The sequence below is a fragment of the Aethalodelphis obliquidens genome, unplaced genomic scaffold, assembly GCF_003676395.1.
Source record: "Aethalodelphis obliquidens isolate GAN/ISIS:26980383/991018 unplaced genomic scaffold, ASM367639v1 scaffold1, whole genome shotgun sequence".
NCBI lineage: Eukaryota > Metazoa > Chordata > Mammalia > Artiodactyla > Delphinidae > Aethalodelphis > Aethalodelphis obliquidens.
In genome coordinates, this window is record NW_020837945.1 from 25,397,619 (window position 1) to 25,420,298 (window position 22,680).

At 35.2% G+C, this 22,680-nt stretch overlaps 1 protein-coding gene across 1 annotated transcript in view; it reads left to right on the top strand.

Annotated features, from left to right (window-relative positions):
- Window positions 1-22,680, top strand: part of TMPRSS15 (transmembrane serine protease 15) — a 133,512-nt gene that overhangs the window by 85,296 nt on the left and 25,536 nt on the right. Inside the window, exons 17-19 of the mRNA XM_027101029.1 lie at window positions 9,091-9,201; window positions 10,538-10,667; window positions 21,349-21,444. Coding sequence (XP_026956830.1) covers window positions 9,091-9,201; window positions 10,538-10,667; window positions 21,349-21,444 — 337 coding nt within the window. The remainder of the gene's footprint in view (window positions 1-9,090; window positions 9,202-10,537; window positions 10,668-21,348; window positions 21,445-22,680) is intronic.

Here is a 22,680-nt window from a genome sequence, read left to right on the forward strand (position 1 = left end):
GAAATACTATATATTTTTTAAATTTATTATATTTATTTATTTGTTATTACAATAAAATTTATTTTTCAACATTTATTTCTAGTAAGTATAAAAACACAGAATAAACTAAGAACTTGTAGCACATTATATTAACTGCAACTCTAATTAATTATTAGCTGTTTAATATTGTCCCATATCTATTCACCAAATTAACATGAACTGCAAACATAAACTTTTTTTTTCACTTCCTTTTTATTGAAGTATAGTTGATTTATTATACTGTGTTAGCTTCAGGTGTACAGCACAACAATTCAGTTATATATACTATATACATATATATATATATATATATATATATTTCTTTTCAGATTATTTTTCCTTATAGGTTATTACAAAATATTGAGTATAGTTCCCTGTGCTATACAGTAGGTCCTTGTTTGTTATCTATATATTTTACATATAGTAGTGTGTATATGTTAATCCCAACCTCCTAATTTATCCCTCCCCCCAACCCCCTTCCCCCTTTGGTAAACATAAGTTTGTTTTCTATGTCTGTGAGTCTTTTTCTGTTTTGTAAATAATTTCATTTGTATCATTTTTTAATTTTTTTTAAATTTTTATTGAAGTAAGGATGATTTACAATGTTCTGTTAGTTACATAGAAAATTCTAAAGTTGCCATCAGAAAACTACTGGAGCTCATGGATGAATTTGGTAAAGTTGCAGGATACAGAATTAACACACAGAAATCCTTTGCATTCCTATACATTAACACCAAAAGATCAGAAAGAGAAGTTAAGAAAACAATCCCATTCACCATCGCACCAAAAAGAATAAACTTATGTATCATGTTTTTAGATTCCACATATAAGCAATATCATATGATATTGGTCTTTGGCTGAGAAGTACTATATTTTTAAAGAAATGAAGATGAATAGTAAAACCAACTGAACTAATGAGATAAGAAAACTAATAGCTCTAACCAATAAGGGAGTGAATTTATTTACAAATCCAAACAACTGAAATAATTATTGAGCATTCCGCCATCTGCAAAAGTGAAAGCATCTTGAAATTTTAGAGAAATAGTAGGTCTTTAAAGCCATATTTTAAATTGTAAGGGAAAAGGGAGGAAAGAAGTGGAAAGAGAATAGGTTGGGAAAAGAAAGGCAGCAACATCTCTTCTATTAAAAATATTACAGTTACTAGCTTTTATTAGAGTCTTATAATAAGATAAATACATTAGGATTTTGAAAAATAGTACAATAAATTTCCCTTCAAGATAAAAGCCAAAAGAACGTAATCTATGGCTTCCAACAAAAAATAGATTGGAGATTTATGGCATAGGTGTTGCTTATATTTGTTTACCCTTTCACTAGATTTCAGTTACTATGATTATGTTATTTAGGTAATAAATCATTTAGAGAAATTGAAGCTAAAATGGAGTCTTCCATGACCATCACTGTGTGCTTAATATGCTGGGAATGTGGTTTCATATCCCTCTTGGCCACAGGACAGATGCTGCTGGAGAGTAGAAAATGGAGGGATTGAGTCATCATCAGCATAATCTTCTCCCAGAGAGATTTTTACACCAAAAGGCTGAAAAGCAATTATAGAAACAGGGAATTGGCAGTGGCAGATAATCACACTGGTAGTGGAAAGAGACATTAGGCACACATATCTGTTTATATTGGTGCTCTGCTTTGCTGGTCATTTTAGGAAAAAGGGATCAAAGGAATATCATAAATTTGCAGCATGTATGTGCTTCATTTATCTTCTGAGATATTTTAGGGACACCTTCCAAAGCATTCAGTTGATGAATAAAACAATTATATAACATATTTTTGTATCTCCTTTCTTTATCTTAGTTTTCACATTTTATTTACATTAAACTAGAGTATATGAAATATAGATTTATTAAGATCACTCTCCTCTGAAGTTCCCTTCATTGCTCTTTTCTGAATATCAGAATCTTAATTTGGAATTCAATAGTGCTTATCTGGCAACTGTGGAAGTGGCAGCTGATTACATTTAGGGGTTTAGAGCCCTCCCCAGATTGTGTGGCATGTGCCTTAGAGATCAATTCAGTTCCATTAAAACCAAGCATATGTTGACTAAATGAGGCAGGGCTACTGGAGACTTCATAAAAAGGAGATGGGAAAATTCAGTTCTTAGTAATATTTTTTTCTCTCTCTCTCTCACTATGGGTATAAAATTATCAGAAATAAGATATAAGAGGCCACAGAGAGTTAAACTTTTGGATTAAAGACTTCTTAATGAAGCCGAGCTGTTATATGTTACAAAGAATCAGAATTCAGTTCATGCATGTAAAGGGAAATTTTGAAAGAGTTTATTCACACTTCTCCTCAGAATTTGTCATTCTTTTCAGTTCAGCAGCAATAGATTGTTTTGCTCCATACAGTATTTTTTCATCCAATATATTCATCTTATAGAAATAGGTTAATATTTCTATGTTCATACGGTATAACCTTAACAGCTTTGGCTAGAGCACAAAAATAAATTACAATTTTCAGATATTTATACATGTTTTCATTCATATTTTTATTCAGATATTCAGATATTTAAATTTTCATTCAATGGATATGTGTTCTCCAATTAAATATAGCCTGGCTATACTAGTAAAAGAGTAAAATTATTAATAAATTATCTATTATTAAATTATTGATATTGAAAACTCATTTTTACATAATGATTTTAACAAACTATGAAAACAAAGAAATGGGGTAATATAAAAATAACTAGCTGTGACTAACATTCTATAAGTATATTATGATATTTGATTATGGGTACATAATTAGGCCATCAGGTTTTTAAATAAATATAATGCTTATTAAGTATAGATTTAAAATAGAATATATAAATTCAAAAACATATGTACCTAGCTTTAAGTATTCCTGTTTGCTAACTGAAAATTAACACTAGAAAGATTAAAATGTAAATTCAGTTAGAACATTAATACTTGCCTGTAGAGTAAGTAGCTGTCTTTGCCCATTTATCATCTCACTAACCTGGTTTAAAAATATATGTTTGTGGGGCTTCCCTGGTGGCGCAGTGGTTGAGAGTTCACCTGCCGATGCAGGGGACACGGGTTTGTGCCCTGGTGCGAGAAGATCCCACATGCTGTGGAGCAGCTAGGCCCGTGAGCCACGGCTGCTGAGCCTGCGCGTCCAGAGCCTGTGCTCCGCAACGGGAGAGGCCACAAGAGTGAGAGGCCCGCGTACCGCAAAAAAAAAAAAAAAAAAAAAAATATGTGTTTGTGAAATAAATTGATAATTAAATTTACAAGAACCTCCCTAATAGTATTATACTTGATATATGTAACTTATTCTCATTGGATAAAGATTTGTAAAAACAACCAGCCCAGTCATGCTTTCCTTAAAGTATTTTTTATTAAAGTAACAAATTTGGAATGAAAAAATATAGACTTCATCAAAGTTTAAAATAACCTATACCAATAGCTCCAATTATTGTTGTGAGATACCCAGAGGAAAGGATTATGTGTGATTTCTTGCATTATCTGGAGGGGAAAGTCGCACAACCAGAACATAGAAGTAAGAATAGTAACTTAAAAATATCAATGAAAAGGATGATTTCTAAATGTTACTATCAATACTTTGCTGTTAAGGATAAAATTTATTCTGCATTCAATGTATTCATATTGGTATACTAAATGCATTTAACTTTATAAAAATTTACTCTCATGATATACCTAAGACATAAGTAGTATTTATCCTATTTGACAGTGAAGGAAACTGAGTTTCTGAAAGACTAATTTATTTGCCCAGGGTCAAAAATAAATAAAAAGGAGGTGGCTAGTATGGTATTGGCACAAAAACAGAAATATAGATCAATGGAACAGGATAGAAAGCCCAGAGATAAATCCACACACATATGGTCACCTTATTTTTGATAAAGAAGGCAAGAATATACAATGGAGAAAAGACAGCCTCTTCAATAAGTGGTGCTGGAAAAACTGGACAGCTACATGTAAAAGAATGAAATTAGAACACCATACACAAAAATAAACTCAAAATGGATTAAAGACCTAAATATAAGGCCAGACACTATAAAACTCTTAGAGGAAAACATAGACAGAACACTCTATGACATAAATCACAGAAAGATCCTTTTTGACCCACCTCCTAGAGAAATGGAAATAAAAACAAAAATAAACAAACGGGACCTAATGAAACTCAAAAGCTTTTACACAGCAAAGGGAACCATAAACAAGATGAAAAGACAACCCTCAAAATGGGAGAAGATATTTGCAAATGAAGCAACTGACAAAGGATTAATCTCCAAAATATACAAGCAGCTCATGCAGCTCAATATCAAAAAAAGAAACAACCCAATCCAAAAATGGGCAAAAGACCTGAATAGACATTTCTCCAAAGAAGATATACAGATTGCCAACAAACACATGAAAGAATTCTCAACATCATTAATCATTAGAGAAATGCAAATCAAAACTACAATGAGCTATTACCTCACACCAGTCAGAATGGCCATCATCAAAAAATCTACAAACAATAACTGCTGGAGAGGGTGTGGAGAATAGGGAACCCTCTTGCACTGTTGGTGGCAATGTAAATTGATACAGCCAGTATGGAGAACAGTATGGAGGTTCCTTAAAAAACTAAAAATAGAACTACCATACGATCCAGCAATCCTACTACTGGGCAAATACCCTGAGAAAACCATAATTCAAAAAGAGTCATGTACCATAATGTTCATTGCAACTCTATTTACAATAGCCAGGACATGGAAGCAACCTAAGTGTCCATCGACAGATGAATGGATAAAGAAGATGTGGCACATAAACACAATGGAATATTACTCAGCCATAAAAAGAAACGAAATTGAGTTATTTGTAGTGAGGTGGATGGACCTAGAGTCTGTCATACATAGTGAAATAAGTCAAAAAGAGAAAAACAAATACCGTATGCTAACACATATATATGGAATCTAAAAATTAAAAAAAAAAGGTCATGAAGAACCTAGGGGCAGGATGGGAATAAAGATGTAGACCTATTAGAGAATGGACTTGAGGACACAGGGAAGGGGAAGGGTAAACTAGGACAAAGTAAGAGAGTGGCATGGACATATATACACTACCAAATGTAAAACCGATAGCTAGTGGGAAGCAGCCGCATATCACAGGGAGATCAGCTCGGTGCTTTGTGACCACCTAGAGGGGTGGGATAGAGAGAGTGGAAGGGAGGGAGATGCAAGAGGGAAGAGATATGGGGATATATATGTATAGCTGATTCACTTTGTTATAAAGCAGAAACTAACACAGCATTGTAAAGCAATTATACTCCAATAAAGATGTTAAAAAAAAAAAAAGGAAATGGCTAAGCTTCAGATCAAACCAGTCATATGATTCCAGAGCTTATGTTTTAACCACCACTCAAATCAGTAAATTTTATCTTCATAATTCACAGAATCAATTTTTATTTTTCAAATCAATAGAGTTAACATCAGCCAATCAGCTGCCTAATTTTTAAATGTTTTTTTGAAATCATACTTTTAAAGATTTCTTTGTATTGTGTCAACTCTATTACTAAGGTTCATACTGATTTTTGAGGCATGTCACTCATTTAACATAAATTAATTCACTTAACACTTAACAAATACCTACTGATTTCCTACTCTGTTCCAGTCATTTTGTCAAGTCCTAAGCATATAAAATGAAGAAACAAGGCATAAGGGTATTACAGATAGTACATTGTACATTCAATTTAAAGAATGGACCCGATGAGAATATAAACAGATAAAACTTTATTTTTCTCTACTTACTTTATTTCAAATCTCTCTCTTTTTTTTTTTTTTTTTTTGCGGTATGCGAGCCTCTCACTGTTGTGGCCTCTCCGGTTGTGGAGCACAGGCTCCGGACGCGCAGGCTCAGCGGCCATGGCTCATGGGCCCAGCCGCTCCGTGGCATGTGGGATCTTCCCGGACCGGGAAATGAAGCTGTGTCTCCTGCATCGGTAGGCGGACTCTCAACCACTGTGCCACCAGGGAAGCCCCAAATCTCTCTTTTTATTCTGGGATATTTCAGGCAGATCTCTTCATTTTTCCAGTTATTTTAGGTATGCAATTTTCTTAACTGGGTAATTAAACCTCACTTTTAGGTATTAAAACGTACAGTCAAATACAACATTAAAACCTTAATATCATCTAAGTCACAGCTCTTTCTTTTTTAATCTCCCAACTCAGGCACAAATCTTGGCCCGATATCTTAAAGTAGAAGAAGGTGGAAATATTGTCTTTAACTTATTTCCCACTTTCTTTCCCTTCCATCTTCCCATAGCTCCAGTGTTGGAAGAGAGGCAGAAAAGGATAATCTTCCACCACTGTAGTTTTCTTTCAGCTAACAGTAGCTCCTGGACAAATGCTAACTCTTTTGTAGAACAGAGTTGTGGGTTCTTTGGTGTGTTCCTCTCCCCCCTCCCCAGGACCACTGCACAGTAGGCATGGGTAGTACACTACTTACCCTGTGATCTCTTATAACCCTGCTTTGCTCATAATCCCCACCAGCCAGGCTTCATTCCCGCACGTATTTGTGCTGGAGCCAGCTTGTCCTGACAGGCGAATGTCACTCAGTTATCTTTCCCAGTGTCCATGTGGCCAAAACGAAACTCATGCACTGCCCTGCACATGGAGAAAATGCAGGTTTTTTCTACTGCCACCCTCTCTCTTATACCTAACTATCATCAAGGAAAGTTCCAGCCAAATGTCTGGCTTCTAAATTCATTACACAGGAAGTGAATACTGATCTTTATTTATATAGCTATCTACCCACAAAATTTAGGACACTAAAGTTACCATCTCCCATGAAATTTTTCACTATACTTCAGTTTAGTCTGGTATTTTTCAAAAAGTGTATCATGAGGGCTTCCCTGGTGGCGCAGTGGTTGAGAGTCCGCCTGCTGATGCAGGGGACGCGGGTTCGTGCCCCGGTCCGGGAAGATCCCACATGCCGCGGAGCGGCTGGGCCCGTGAGCCGTGGCTGCTGAGCCTGCGCGTTCGGAGCCTGTGCTCCGCAACGGGAGAGGCCACAGCAGTAAGAGGCCCGCGTACCGCAGGAAACAACAAAAAAAAAAGTGTATCATGAAATCAATTTATTGAGTTTTGGCCACCATTCTTTGCTATGGAGCAAAATGGATGGAATGGGATGGAATAGAATAGAATAGAATACAATGGGATGGGATGGGATGGGATGGGATGGGATGGGATGGGATGGGATGGGATGGGATGGAATGGAATAGAATAGAAATAACAGAACAAAGTAAATTTTAATTTAGTTACATGCACACACACACACATATACACATTGGGGTATGCCCTAGAGTACAATTTAAAATATGTATTTTTACTGTGGTCCCAGCTGAAAAAAGTACCTGAAAGTCCCTGCACTAGTCCCGTGTAAGCACTAGCCCTTATGACTCTGCAGTGTAACAAACTTTCAGCTGGGGAGTGAGATGACCTCTCTTCTTTAAGGCAACCCAGTATGAGTTGGTTCTCTCGGGGCATCCTTCACTTGGTTTGCTGGATGGCAACTTCCTCCCATATTGCACATGAAAACACTATTCCTTAAGACCCTTATTTAGTCTGTTTCTAGAAAAAAACTCGAAACTTCTTTTTCATAGCTGGAAATAGGTGCTAGCTAGAAATTTATAGTCACCAGACTAGTTTCAGTAATTTTTAAAGTATTAGTATGGCTACATTTAGTACCTCTCTTTAGAACATTACAGTATTTGTCAATGCTCACAGATTTGGGGCTACAACCTAGATTCTAAAGCAACAGAAATTATTCCTTTCAGGTGTCATTACATTTGGCCATCATAAATTCAGAAAGTCTCTATGGAGACCAGTACCATTTGTTTTTGAAACCATTTTAACATGAATTGTGTATCTATGAAAACAGTACAGTATAGTAGTCAATGATTAATATTCACTAATAGCTTTTAAAATACAGGTTTCCCTGTTCCTTTTTTTTTTTCAAGTGCTTTTTCTTCCCCATTATTGTTGTGCATGCACCACTAGGGGAAGAAACTTCAAGCTTCTCCATACCCAGCTAATATTTCCTTTCTCAGAGGGTCCAAATACCGTGTGGCCCCAACAGAATCCTAATATCAGGATGTAGCTACCCCTCCCAAGTCAATCAGAAAACAACTTGAGGAAAGCAAACCCCTCTTTCCAGTGAGATGAAGACTCTCCCAGGGCAAAAGTCCTTAAGATTTAAACAAACATTTACAGGAAACATAGTTCTCACTCCTTTTACACAATGAGTATTTCAAGTAGACATCTTTCTGCACAGCTCAAATTCTGGAAAAAACTACCGGATCTACTCAGTTCCTTCTTTGTCCAGCCTCTTCATTTTCCTTCTGTTTCTTAATGTCCAAGCACATTCCCATGACTCCAACCCTGCTTTTCTTGTTTGGCTCTCCATTCCTACCTCCCTTCATATTACCACTATTGCAGGTTCCATTTCTTTAGATGACTTTTTCCCATCTCATCACATTTTAATCAAGCTCACTGCTTCCAGCCTGGTCCAACTTTGATCCCACCAAAAGGCCCTTTCCACATTTCTATATAATAAATGTTTGGAGGTATCATTTGGATGGTAAAACCAAGAGATCTCTTTATGCTTGTGTAACATGCCAGTGGTTGTTACTTGTACTGGGTTGGCCAAAAAGTTTGTTCTGGTTTTCCCATAACATCTTATGAACGAACTTTTTGGCCAGCCCAATATGTTCATTTGGGTTGGAAGAATTTGAGACTCACAGAGATGGTGCGGGAGAGGTATGTCCAAAACCTCTCAGCCATCTCTTGCAACTGCCCTGCCCTCTGCTGCAAAGGAGATGCTTAAGGTTTTATACATGCTCTTCTTAAGCCATGCCTCTGGCTTTGACAGAACTATTGCAGAAACATTCTGAGCAGTAAGTGTGTAGTCATAGCCAATATCAAAGCCAGCTTTAACTATGCACTGTGGCAAATAACAGGATGTTTAAAGGGGCAGAAATGGGATGGGTACTCTAGAACCGTCTGTCATTTCTTTATCCTATACAGTACATATTTTTCCCCCACAGAGCCCTGCAAGGAAGACAATTTTCAGTGTAAAAATGGAGAGTGTGTCCCACTGGTGAATCTCTGTGACAGTTTTCCACACTGTAAGGATGGCTCAGATGAAGCACATTGTGGTACGTTTTATTTTTAGGAAAATACTTTTTACCAGCTTAACCTCTACATTTGGATTCTACAGATGTGAAAGGAAGATTATGACTATATTTATTAGGATATATTTTGGTACTCTGAAGTTATGATCTCCCGGTGATTTCAGCACCGCTGTCACCATTCTGGTTAGAATAAAAGCTAACATGCAAACTCTTGTTTCTGTTTGTTTGTTTAAACTTGACTACATTTAATAACTTTAAGTCTAGGACAACCCATCTTCAGGTAAAAAGCATAAAATACCACAGAGAGACAACAGCCCACACCAGGCACACTAGCATCACTCTTATTAACTATTATACTCTGTACATTGCCTACACACAGAGGCACCCTCATGCTCATTTATAACTGTCTTTCTTAGACTTGTTCCTTCACATGCTTGATTCTTCAGTATCTACTACTCCTTCTGCCTGCGACTCCTGTCCAGCCCCACTCCAGATCTCTATCACATTAGGAGTAATGGCTACTTTTACTCTGTCTTACTTTTATTTCAGAGCACATACTTAATGCTATTTATGATGTGCCATGCACTGTAACTAAGTGCTGTAAAACAAACTTAACATAATTAGAATGAACTCTATTTCAGTCATGAGAAAGCTGAGGCTTGGAGGAGTTAAGGGGCTGCCAAAGATCACACACCTAACAAGGGCTAGAGCTGTGTTTCCAGCCTAAGTCTGTCTAATTCTAAAGTGCATGCTGTTATTCTTTTTATAATAGGGAAAAAATGTAAACATAACATTCACTTACAGAATTACAATGTGGCGTCTGTGGGTAAAACTATGATGGGTGATATTTTACCTGTTTGATAAACTAGCTTAGCTTAACCCAATCCCCACTTAGTCACTAATGGCCTTAACACTCTATCCAAAATGGTTGTAAGATAGAGGGGAAGGTGACGGAAACCAAACAGCAAAAGAATAAGGGCAAAGAAAATAGCTTCTGGAGAAAGAAGTAGGAAAAAAAAAATGCTTACAGTTATTCCTGAACTTGAGTTTTCCTTCTTTTAGAGAACACATTTGTAAGACATTCTCTTCAAAAAGCTTTATTTTCTGTTTATTTGCTGTATTGGTATGCAGTGAACTCGCATATCTCTGCCCTTTCCCTTTTTATAGTCATATGAAAGAGCAAAATTAAGTCTACCGAATTTATCTTTTTCAACTTAAGACTTCCAGCATACTGTTACGAAAAATTACATACTATCAATCTCTAAATTCTCAATGTTAAGAACATTGCATGTTTAGAGTCCATCATTTCCTTTTATCAACTTAGGTCACAATGACCCTATGTATGATCTAATCTCTTTAGTGCGTCTCTTCAATGGCACGACAAACCGTGGTTTGGTGCAGTTCAGAATACAGAGCATATGGCATGTAGCTTGTGCTGAGAACTGGACGACCCAGATTTCAAATGATGTTTGTCAGCTAATGGGACTAGGGTAAGTAATTCTACCCAGCTCTCTCTTAAATTATTCTCAAGTATTTTTATGGGTTTCAAATTGGGTTTATTAAGAAATTTAAAATTTATGGAAGTTATAGATTTAGAAAATATACATGATCAAAAGGAAAAAAATAAAAATCTTGCCTAACCCCATTCTCAAACAACAACCACAGTTAATAACCTTTTTATAAATATTACATAAATATAAGTATATAGAAATAGTATATTACAAAATCATACAAAATACCATATTATGCTCTGTCTTGTAGCCTACTTACACATGAACATTTCTCATGTCATTAAATATTTTCTGTAGATTTTTAAGAAAAAGAAATATTCCATTTTATGCTATATTATAATGTATATAACTAATCACAAGGGTAACGCAGAGAACACACTTTTGCTGTATCTTTGTGACATGTTCATAATAGTTCTTTCAGAAGATCTGTATCAGTATAATTATTGTGATAAAGAATATGCAAAATTACAAGACTTAATTCAAGGGACAATTCCGTATTAATGATTCACCAAAAATTTACTTTACATCCCAGTTTAATATCATAATATATTACCTCAAATATATAAGTTCACTATATTCGTTTTTTACCTTCCCATCAGTCTCAAAAGTGATGAGGTGAAAAATGGTGGGTGATAAGTAGTAATAATTTACTTCATTTAAGCTGTATAATCTGTCAACTCTAATTCACCATTCTGATCCTTTGGTATTCATGATTTGAGAGACTTAACCATATTGGGTCACATATGGTTATTTATGACTCATAGCACTATATTATTTACCGGGTTGGGCTGTAAACTAAGAAGTCTATAAATGTAAGACCCATGTCTATTTTATCCATTATTGCATTGCTAATATCTAGACTTATATTTGTTTCAAAATACAGGTGCTAAAAAATATTTGTTGAAGCAATAAATTATTCTTTATGTATAAGTATATATGTAAATATAAATATTTCTAGCTAAATAAATGTATGCCAGAAGTGTACATTTGCCAGTTATAAATCATTATAATTTCCTTTCCACCTTGAACTGGAGAATTGTTTTCTAATTTATTTTAGAAGATTACACAAAGTTACAAAGGAAAATAATTTAAGTCCACATCCACCTATACTCCCAGCATTTCCAAGTTATCTCAGCTATTTCTAGTTCATCAAAATCAAAGGTAATTGATTGCTTTCCTCTTAAGGGGCCCTTCTTGCTGATTAATAATTCATAGAGTCATCATTCTATACACAGATTTTTGAAATTTATTTCTTAACCCAAAACATATTTTCCACTAGAAATAATGTTAGTGCAGTGTTTAATTTCTAGTAGACTTGGAGAGTTACATTGATTACCAGTGCCAAAAATAGCACCTAACCACCACATAGAGATATTTTACAATAGGAAAATGTGTTGAGGCCCCAGTCAGAGTGTCAGAAATGCTCTATAACTTCTTGGATACTAGAAGTTGGATAATTACTAGTTGGATTGAGAGCTTTCAGCTCCCTTTACCTCCCAAAATGCTGTTCCTTCAGAATGGGAACTCGCCAGCTCCAAGTCTCATGCAAGTGATGTCATCCTCGTCAGGAAGGCAGTTCTTGTCAAATTCAAATGGAGGAAGTGAATTTTACCATCCATCATGTAAATAATCATCAATTTGGTTTATGTATATTATTTGGAAACCTTGCAATTTATATATATATCCCTTTTATTATACATTATAGTTTGTGTTCTAACAAAAACACTTTTAACCTGGGGAGCTTTGAGACATAAAGAGTCTTGGAGGAGGTTAGGTTAGGGGAAATAAAGTTTTTTGATGAAGAATCAACAAAACACTGAAACAGACAATTGTTTAACCCCACTTCAAGTAAAGCACTGCATAAGTGGCGCTGACTCCAGGTTCCTACTTTAGTGTTGATTTTAGTTCAATAGCAAGTTCATGCAGGTGAGGCCCTAGGCAGTCCTTTGCTTCCACTACTAAACTTGCCAGTAATGCTGAGGAACTATTTTATAGACTCAGAAACTTAGTAAAATTTAGGCTGAGGAGATGGGTTACTTGACCTTGTGTCCACAATGGATGAATCTAAATGCCCTGGATGATTGGGCTTTTATTACACAGGAGCTTGAGTCCCAATTCGTCACCTAAGCATCACTATATGCTTATAAACACAGGTGTTCTTTCCACTGTGGTTTGTGAATCTTAACTGAATTGTTTCCCTGAGGATAGATCGGGGTTAAGATGAATCATTTACAAAGATCAAAGTGATTGATATCTTCTTTGGCAGAAATATTTTGAATGAATTTGAATAAAATTCGTTGGGTGATTACATAGTGCTGATTCCTTCATTTGCATGAGAGAACATATTGGAAAGGAAACATTTTATCTTTATTATTTTTTAATAGTTGCTAATATAAATATATTATTTTATTTACTCCCAGATCGGAAATCTAAGCATTGGTAATGATATTGTGCCTGGTCTTCAGATGAATGGGACATTGTTTTTGCTTTAAATGCTTATGTGGTGGTGATAGACACAAAAATAAGCTGATTCACTTTGTTATAAAGCAGAAACTAACACACCATTGTAAAGCAATTATACTCCAATAAAGATGTTAAAAAAAAAAAGAATTACAACATAATGTGATAAATACAATGTGCTATAGGAGAACCTATACTCAATTTGGGCATGTCAGGAAAGGCTTTCTAGAAAATGGCCTGAGCTGTGTGGGTGACAGCCAATTCCACACAACCATCTATTTACATGTTTTTCCCCCCCAACCATATTTTACTCTCTAGTTCACTGACCTCATTTCTAATGACTCACAGTCCTTCCAGATGGAGACAGGGACAGAAAACTAGATTTTTTTAGTGTGTGAAAAGCGAGTAGTACATCCCACTCTTGGATACAATATTTTTCGTGAAGGTCAGACGCTTGTTTTCTTCAGAAATGAGTCAGGTAATCTCTGCAAAGACTTTAATCTTTGGACCTGCACTTATTAAGTAGTCTCCATAGTGCTCTAGTAATTGAAAGAAAGTTAGAGCCTTAATGAGAATTTGTCTAGAGTGGTGCCTGGTAATGAAAGAAAACTTGGCGAGTTTAAAATGATGTGTTTGGTACAGTGGGAAGTAATTTAGGAGTCAATTTATTAAAAAGGCACTGTAGTCTCTCAAGATTATTTATTCAGATAGGATACAAAATGCAATTCCCCACAGATTCTAGTAAATCATATGAGGCAGATTTCATCAGCCTTTCCTCTTCTAAATGAAACATTTTCATTCCCTGCCATTGATAGCTGCATAAGTAAAAAGTACTTTGAATAACATTTTCATGTCTCTGATCAAAGTATGAAAGAAAACATTTTATACTGATGCAAGAATAAATGTTAAGGAAACTTAGAGTAGTGATTTTTAAAATGGTATTTCCTAGGAAAGCACACTGCCCTGTTGCTAACCCAGTAAATGAACTATGCAGTTGTTTTGCCCTGCTAAGCGATTAAAAACGAGAAGTCATCAGGTCTGTACAGCTCTACAAAATTCAGGAAATACTAATGTTTTAAAAATAGAGTTAGTTATATGTATCCCCATGAGGCAGCCCTATGAGGAGCTGGTGTTAATTTTTAAATCGCATAATAGTCCTGGCTAGATACCTTCAGTTCAAATATCAAAAACATCAAGTTGAGCCTCTCATTCTGAAACCCCAAATAAGAAACGGAATTACTTCAATGTTCTTCCATTTTAGAGGTGTTTCAAAAATTTGGGGGGGTGGTGAGGGGTAAAATTTTTTTAAGTTAACCTGCCAAATAAATAGAGCATGATAATTTAATTTCCTGTGTAAGCACTACAGCAAATTTGTATGCACAATTTAGCACTAAAAATAGGTTCCTGGAAAACTGAAAATAGAACCTGTGTTTCCTATTAGTTTAAGAAATTGGTAGAAAAATAATGTTCCTCTTCTTGACTATATTTTCTGTCAGTGTCCCCAAATTTTCAACTATGTGGGAAAAAGCCTTAACATAAAACAACAAAGATTAGATATAGGAATTAATAGAAAATATATAACTGCTACATTCAACTTTAAATGATTTCTTTTTATTTGCTAACTTGACACAAAAATAATTAAATAATGTTTTCTGTTATTTTTAAATTTTAATTTACAAGTCCAACACCAAAGGAAATTTTAATTTTAGTCTTAGCTATGTCCCTAGGGTGGGATGAGTGAGGCAGTGAGCTGGTCAGGTAGGGGCGCTAGGGGGAGGGGGTGAAAAGAAATTTTATTTTACTTGGTTTAACTGACCTAGCTAAAAAGCTCATCATTTGCCAGAATTGCAATTTATAACTCTGATGGGTTTTTTTTCCTGTTTTAGAATTAGAAATGCATTAATTAAAAATAAGTAAAGAGAAAATAATAGCAAACTACTGTAACTGTGTAACTTCCTAAGATTCATCTTAGGCTTATTATCTAACAGGGTTGGGGAAAACACAGTGGCTAGGTAATTACATGTGCTATGGGCAAGGGCATGAAAGCAAGCATACCACCGTACCACTGATTTGTAATCCAGAAGCTAGATCAGCAGCTCCCAGACCTGGTGATGCATTACAGTCACCTGGTCATGGTCCCAGACATTCAGATTCAGGGTGGTCTAGGTCAGTGGTTTTCAGTGTGTGATTTTAGAAGCACGTTAATAACTGAATCACTTTGCTATACAGCAGAAATTAACACAACTTTGTAAATCAACTATACTTCAATAAAATGAATTTTTTAAAAAAAAGCAAATTAGCAGCATCTGCAACACCTGGGATGCATGTATACAGATGCATATTCTGGAACCGCCACCTCAGACCCACTCATCCGAAAGTCTAGAGCTGGGCAGAGCAATCTGTGTTTGAATAGCTCTTGGTGATTCTGCTGTTCACTGAAGTTTGAGAACCACTATCTAGGGTAGGTGTCCTTAACCTTCTTTTGCGTGTGTCATGCGCATTTTTGGCAGTCTGGTGAAACTTGCCAACCTCTTCTTAAGTTCATATTTTTGCATAAAGTAAAATACACATAACTACAAAGGAAATTCATTACATTGAAAAAAATTATCAAAGTATTAAAAATACAGGGTGATATTATGTATTTCTTTACTAACATAGTAAATAAGATACACTGGCGATTCCAATGATTATTGTACTATCAGAAATGAAAATAAATGATATTTTTACAGTTATACAGTAACTGCAGTGTGATCTGAAGATATCTGCAATTTGTTTTAGTGGCAAAAGTATAGGTGTTTCTAATAATATTGTGGTTAGTCACCTGAATTTGTATCAGAAGAAAAGGCTATATTTCAATTAGCTAGTAAAAATAAAGATGTCATTATTTCTCCTCCAAATATAAGCCCCCTACAGGTTACCATGAACTACTAGGGCCTCCATAGAACCCAGGCTGGAATTTTGGCTAGAATGAGGCCCAGAGGTCTTGGTTCTTTAAAGAAGCCCCCGTGATTCTGATAAGTAGTCCTCTCATTTCAAAGGAACCCGTGGAACTTTGTGTACTTGTTTCAGTAAAAAACATAGAAATTGTACAAAACATCTCCAAAGTTTGGCAGTTTGATTTCATCTGATGTTAAAAACAAAGTAAGAACAAACAAACAAACATTTGTTTCCTACTGCAACCAGGTTTAAATACCCTATGTGAGGGTCATCTCTGACTTAATCCAGGGGATTCCTCAGCTTGTCATTCCAACACTAGCCTATTTTAACTTCTCTGGAAAACTTTTTCCCCCAGCAGATCAAAACAAAATTAGAGAGTTTAAAAAGACCACTATAAGTAGGACATAATTAAAAGGGAAAAAAAAAAATCATGGCTAAGTTTTCAACAAACACAGGTTGGTATTATTGCTTGCTTGGAAAAAAATCATTCCTGATTTATCCCACTAAGTATTTGAAAACATATTATTGGGAATTAAGGTACTCTTTTATGTGAAATGTCACTTATTTTTATTAATACAATTTAAGGAGAAATCTCTTTGTCTTTAACTTTTATTTTGACTTACACTCAAACGGGTATTTTGTAACCCAGAGAGATTTATGTGGCAAGGAATTTACTGAGAATATAATTATACACATAAAGGTTAAGAAAATCTCTTTTGGTCAGTTGTGAATCATCTACCAATAAATTTTCTGCAACATAGTTGTTTAGTCTATAAAAGTCTGTTAACAGAGTTAGGGATTTTATTTGTTTGTTTTTGTTTTTTACTCAAAGACTTTTTTCCACGTAAAGTTTGTTACATAAAAACAGCAAGATATTATGGTTTTCCCCAAACCAAAATATCTTCACCATTCCCTTAAATCCTGTTGTTTGGGGAGGGGGAGGGAGGCTTCTATATTCTAAAATAGAAACAGATAAGGACAGGAGAAAACTATCATCCCTTGAATATATTCTCAACAGTTCAATTTTTCAGTTCTGAGATTTTGTTTCTAAATAATAAATGGTGACTTAATATATTGTTGCTAACCTTTTATTTTGCCAAGAATATTTTAAATATTGAATATATCTTTATTGTCTCCATCATTTCTTAAAATAAGAAATAGTTTGTCGTAAACTTCTGCTGCTTATATTCTGCTTACTATGAATACAAACTGGAATAAATTGTGTTCAGTCTGAAAAAGGTGAGCTTGATTTGGAAGGATTTGAAATGCAGTTACTCTGTCTCTAATTAAATTCCAACTTTTAACATCCAGCACTGACACCTGGAAATATTTGTATGAACTGATGGCCTCTATACACCACTCTTAGGTTGCTGATACCAATATTTACAACAAAAAATTTAATTATGGGAGTACTTCAGAAGTTTTTTCCAAAAGAATGTTTTTTCCAGTTGTTCTGAATAACCCCAAACAATATATCTACACCATTAACTGCCGTCTTTTCTCATATAAAGTTTGAGGCTGCATATATAGAACACGATCTTAGAATACAAGCTTTATGTGTGTCATTTTTTCCACGTGTATACATAATCTCTATTTTTCTCCACCAGATCGTGAAAACATCACTATGGAACAGCACTTCAGAATCCCAGGGTAGCACATTTAGTGTTTACTAAATAGTCTATTCTTAAAGATTTGCCTCTAGTCTTTCTTCTAGAATAGGCATGTGTTAAAAATTTAACTGCCAATCCTATCAGTGCAATGCCAGTGGTAGGTGTGTAATAAAGAGATACTAGATTAAAAACTGATTTATAAATAATTTTTCAATATTTTTTCAATTTAATTTTGTTTTGAGTTTCCAGAGAAATTAATGCATCCCCTCAGGATCTGTCTTTAAAAAGACAGCTAAGCAATAGACAGCTAGAGATAATAACAGCTAGAGCTAATAAAAACAGCTAGAGATAATAGAAGGCTTAAATCCACAACTCTGATGTATATTTTTAATGAATTACTCTTCTAGATGTCCCCCCACGTAGTCATGAGTGCTGTCAAATGACAAAACTAAAACAATTTAATAACGAGTTTGACGTCCTTTATTCAAGAGTAAACAGCCCATAGATTGGGGGTACAGTGCCTCACAAGCGGTGGAGCACTATTCCTGAGGGATTTGGGGCAACAGTGAGTTTTATGGAACATTAGAAGAGGCAATGAAGGTCAGGGATTTCCTTATAGGCATATAGGCTACCAGGTCCCATTTTCTAGGGTAAGGTGAGCTAGCTAAACATGAGTTGGAAGATTGTGACTGGTGTTACATTTTCTTTCTATATTTCAGGAAGTGAAACACTTCCTGTAAGTGTAGGCTGACTTAGGTTTAGATTTGTGATGTGGGCCAGGCCCCTGGGTGACCACCATTTTGTGGGTCCTGATATATGAATTAACTTTATCAGTGGCTTAAACAGATTGCTTATAGTAAGATTACTATAGGTAACTAGAAGTCACTTTGGAAACCAACGAGCAGCCTCCTGAACAAGTAAAGAATTAGATATTTCATTTGACTATGGTTTGCGACTAGGAAGCGTCAGAATCACCTGGAAGGTTTGTTAAAAGACTCATCACTGGATCTCACCCCCAGAGTTTCAAAATTGTGGGTGGATCTGGGATAGAGCTGGACGATTTGTAACTAGCCCCTGGTGAGGCTAATGTTGCTTATCTGGATTACACACCTGGAAAATCTTTCATCATGGAGAGTCGGGAACATAGAAAACTACCTAGAAGAATATACACACACATAGGCATTCAGCAGAATAAGGATACTGAGAACATGAACCAAAAGTGGTAAAAGAAGACAGACATCTAAAAGGGAGATTGGAGAGTAACTAGGATCCACCAACTTGTCCCTCCCAGTGAAGAGGTACACTAATCAACCAATTCCAATGATGTTTCTGGAGCCTTCATGTAAAGTCAACACAACTAGAGCCTCTTCAGATTGGATAGACATTCCCTGATATTCTTAAAAGTCAAGATTAGTCTTGATGAATTGTACCAGAAGCTGTACCGACGGTAAAATTCAGTCATCTAAAATCTCTTTTGATCCACATCCTGTCTTCCCTAAATGTGTGAGTCCTTAACTAAAAGATTCCTGCAGTGGTAAAGTCCTTCCTGATCTAGAGCATTCCTGATCTTCTATACCCTCTGCTGCCATTTGAGATCTTTTTTTTTTAAACTGAAGTATAGTTAACTTACAATATTATATTAATTTCAGGTGTACAACATATTGGATATTTTTATAGATTACACACTGTCAGGGAGGAAGAAATTTTCCTCTACCCTTCTATAGCTTCTTCTGGCTGGTCTAAATTAAATTGATATGAGACAGATTAATAGGAAGTTTCTACCTCTTAATCTACCTCTTTGTCCCTCCTTCCACCCATTTCCCCTCTGGCAACCCCTGTTTGTTCTTTGTATCTGTGAACAAACCCCTGTTTGTTCTTTGTATCTGTGAGTCTGTTTCTACTTTGTTATATTTGTTCACTTGTTTTGTTTTTTAGAAAACATCCAGTATTTGTCTTTCTCTGTCTGACTTATTTTGCTTAGCATAATACCCTCCAGGTCCATCCATTTTGTCATAAATGACAAGATTCCATTCTTTTTATGGCTGAATAATATTCCAGTGTGTGTGTGTGTGTGTGTGTGTGTGTACCACATCTTATTTATCCATTCATCTGTCGATGGGCACATAGGTTGCTTCCATATCTTGGCTATTGTAAATAATGCTGCTATGAACTTTGGGGTGCATGTATCTTTTCAGATTAGTGTTTTCCTTTTTTTTTGCATGTCTTTATGCCTGTTTTGTTTTCTGACCTATAAAAAAAATATATTTTATATAAGTCCTTAAATAAGATGATTCTTCTTCCCACATGGAAGGAATATCTTAATCTTTAGCAATAATAGTAGCAACACTCATTTTCCCTTTGGTAAATCCATTTCAGGTTTTATTAAAGGAATGGTGATTGATTTGTGTGCTTGAGTTAACATTTATCTGTTTATAAAATGAAAGTGCAAGATGATAAATTCTGGGACATTAAATACAAGCTCCATTGTTCCAGTTCTCTGTTCAGTGAATGAAAGGTATCAGACACTTTCAGTTTCTTTAAGGTGTTGTCTTACCGGAAAGAGAAAGGAAACACCCTCTACTTCATTCTTTTCCTCTTACTGATCATAACAGCCATGAGTGTTCCTTGGAAACTTCCTCTATGCACACAGACAGAAAAGGGTCAGCGTTGACTATAGCCTGGAAAAAACACTGGACCTTCTTTTGAAGAGGGAGTGGATGGGTCCTTCAAGATACTCTAAAAGATAGGAACCACATCATCTCCCTGCCAGCCCAGAGAAGATAGCAGGAATCAGGATGTTTCCAGCCTAAAGGCATATTTTTATATGAAGATTAAAATCTGGAATAAATAAAAGGCAAGAAAAAGATTAGAAAGTGAGAAGCTAAAAGTTTCCAGCTAAGCCTAGGGAAGAGTGGATAATTAAAAGAAATCTTCAGTGAAGGTTCACAGTTGAGAACTGTAACAGGTTTTCAGGGATAAGAAAGACCAGTAACTTAATGTCTTTTGTCACATGGAGGTGTCTTTTTATCCCATTCTGGTTCACCATTTGACACTTGGAGGTACAGGCTGCATACTCCCTCTTTTAGAGCAAAAACATAGCTTCCTATTTTAAATTAGGGCTGTTAGGCTTTGAATTGAATGAAATATCAAGAACAAAGCAACAAAAGTAAACACTGAGGATCTCCTTTTTCTATGTTGTTCTTAGACAACGTGCATTTTTTTAAAAGATGAATTACACTCAACAGGAAAAAAAGGTTAATAAATTATGTTGCGGCAACTCTTTGAAGTTGTCATTATAATTGATCATTATAGAAATTGTTGGACAACATAGAAAAGTCAAATGAAACAAATCAGACACTCAAATGACATATGCACTGATTTTAACTCTGTTAAATAACATATATGAGCAGGCAAACAAGAACAAGAGGTATTATGCAAAAATTAAAATTACATTTCATGTCATTATGAGTAATTCTTCTACTGAGTTGTACCATCTTTTAGACATCAAAACATTTGAAGCTTAATATTAAAGTGTTAATCTCTTTGCCTGAAATTTCATAATTTATTTCAATGTCCACAGCATTAAATAACTAGAAGTTTCGTTTATGACTTTTTTGTTTGTGTTTTTGTTTTGTCTGCGTGCTTTTCCCTAGGAGTGGAAACTCATCCATGCCAATCTTTTCTACTGGACATGGACCGTTTGTACAACTAAACACAACACCTAATGGCAGCTTAATACTAACACCAAGGTGGGTCTCAAAATGTGTTCTTTGACTAGTTGTACATGGACAGGAAAGAAGGTGGATTTTGAAGTCAGTCAGATTTTAATACCACCATATATGCCACATAATCTTGAAAGTTATTTAATTTTTTTGTTATTCAGGTAATCTCAAACAGTATCTAATCGATCTAATCGATCCTATCTGATAACATTGCCTAATCCTCATATACATATGGTAACAGGGTCAAATGAAGTATTACAGTGTAATTAGAGAGCACACTGATAGAGATTCAATAAGTTTTACTCCCACATTCTTTTTATCCATAATCTTGGATTTATAAACAAGTAAACCCCATACAAAGAAATTGTGAGAGTTGGAATAAATAGGTCCAATGTTGATCAGACTAAAAAGAGTGACACAATTAGTTATCATCAAAAGAGAAGAAAGGGATAAAAAAGTCATGGTATTCTTTTCTCTAGCAAATAGAACATGGTTGTTAAGTGAAAGAGTACAGACTTTAAGTTGTGTCTACATTTTCTCCTTTGCTCTTTACAATCAGGTTCACTTTTACAGCTTTTACTCATGTTTTAAAAAGCAGCATCCTTCCTGTATTCAAAGATCTGTTTTAGCTTAGATTATGTCATTTCTTCTGTTTGGGAATTAATGATAACTTCGGTTGAAATTGGCTTCTGAATTTTACAGTTCCATTAAAGACCAGCTTGGATGGGAAGATAGTAACTTCAAGAAGAAGCTGTAACAACAGACAAGGATTTAAGATATCATTGCTTGTGCATTAGCTTGAAGTTCTTTGTTTAATACACTTAATGGTGAAAAGTGAAATTATATAATTACTCAGCTCTTCATGAAAAGTTGCCATGTCTGTGAGCTCAACCAGTAAAACAGATTGTTAAAGGAGTAGTTTTAGTACCAAAGTACTTTGCAGTTGAATATTTTATATGAATATTTGCAGGGCCTTGACTGATATTATTAGTCTCATCAAGGGTGAAGCAAACCATCTGCAAGTGAGAAAGCAGCCTACTAGATTTCCTTTCTATAAAGCATGTCTAAATTTGCATTATCATTATAGATCTTGAACAGTGTGTATGCTGAGAATGTCTCTTATTTATATTTTATAGACATTTAAGAATCAGTTAGAAAAAAAGGAAAAAGTACAGAATATTTTATATTAATTATATGCATATTTAAAATAAGAACTAGTTTATTCCATGCTTATCAACAAAATGCCAGTATCTTTATACATTG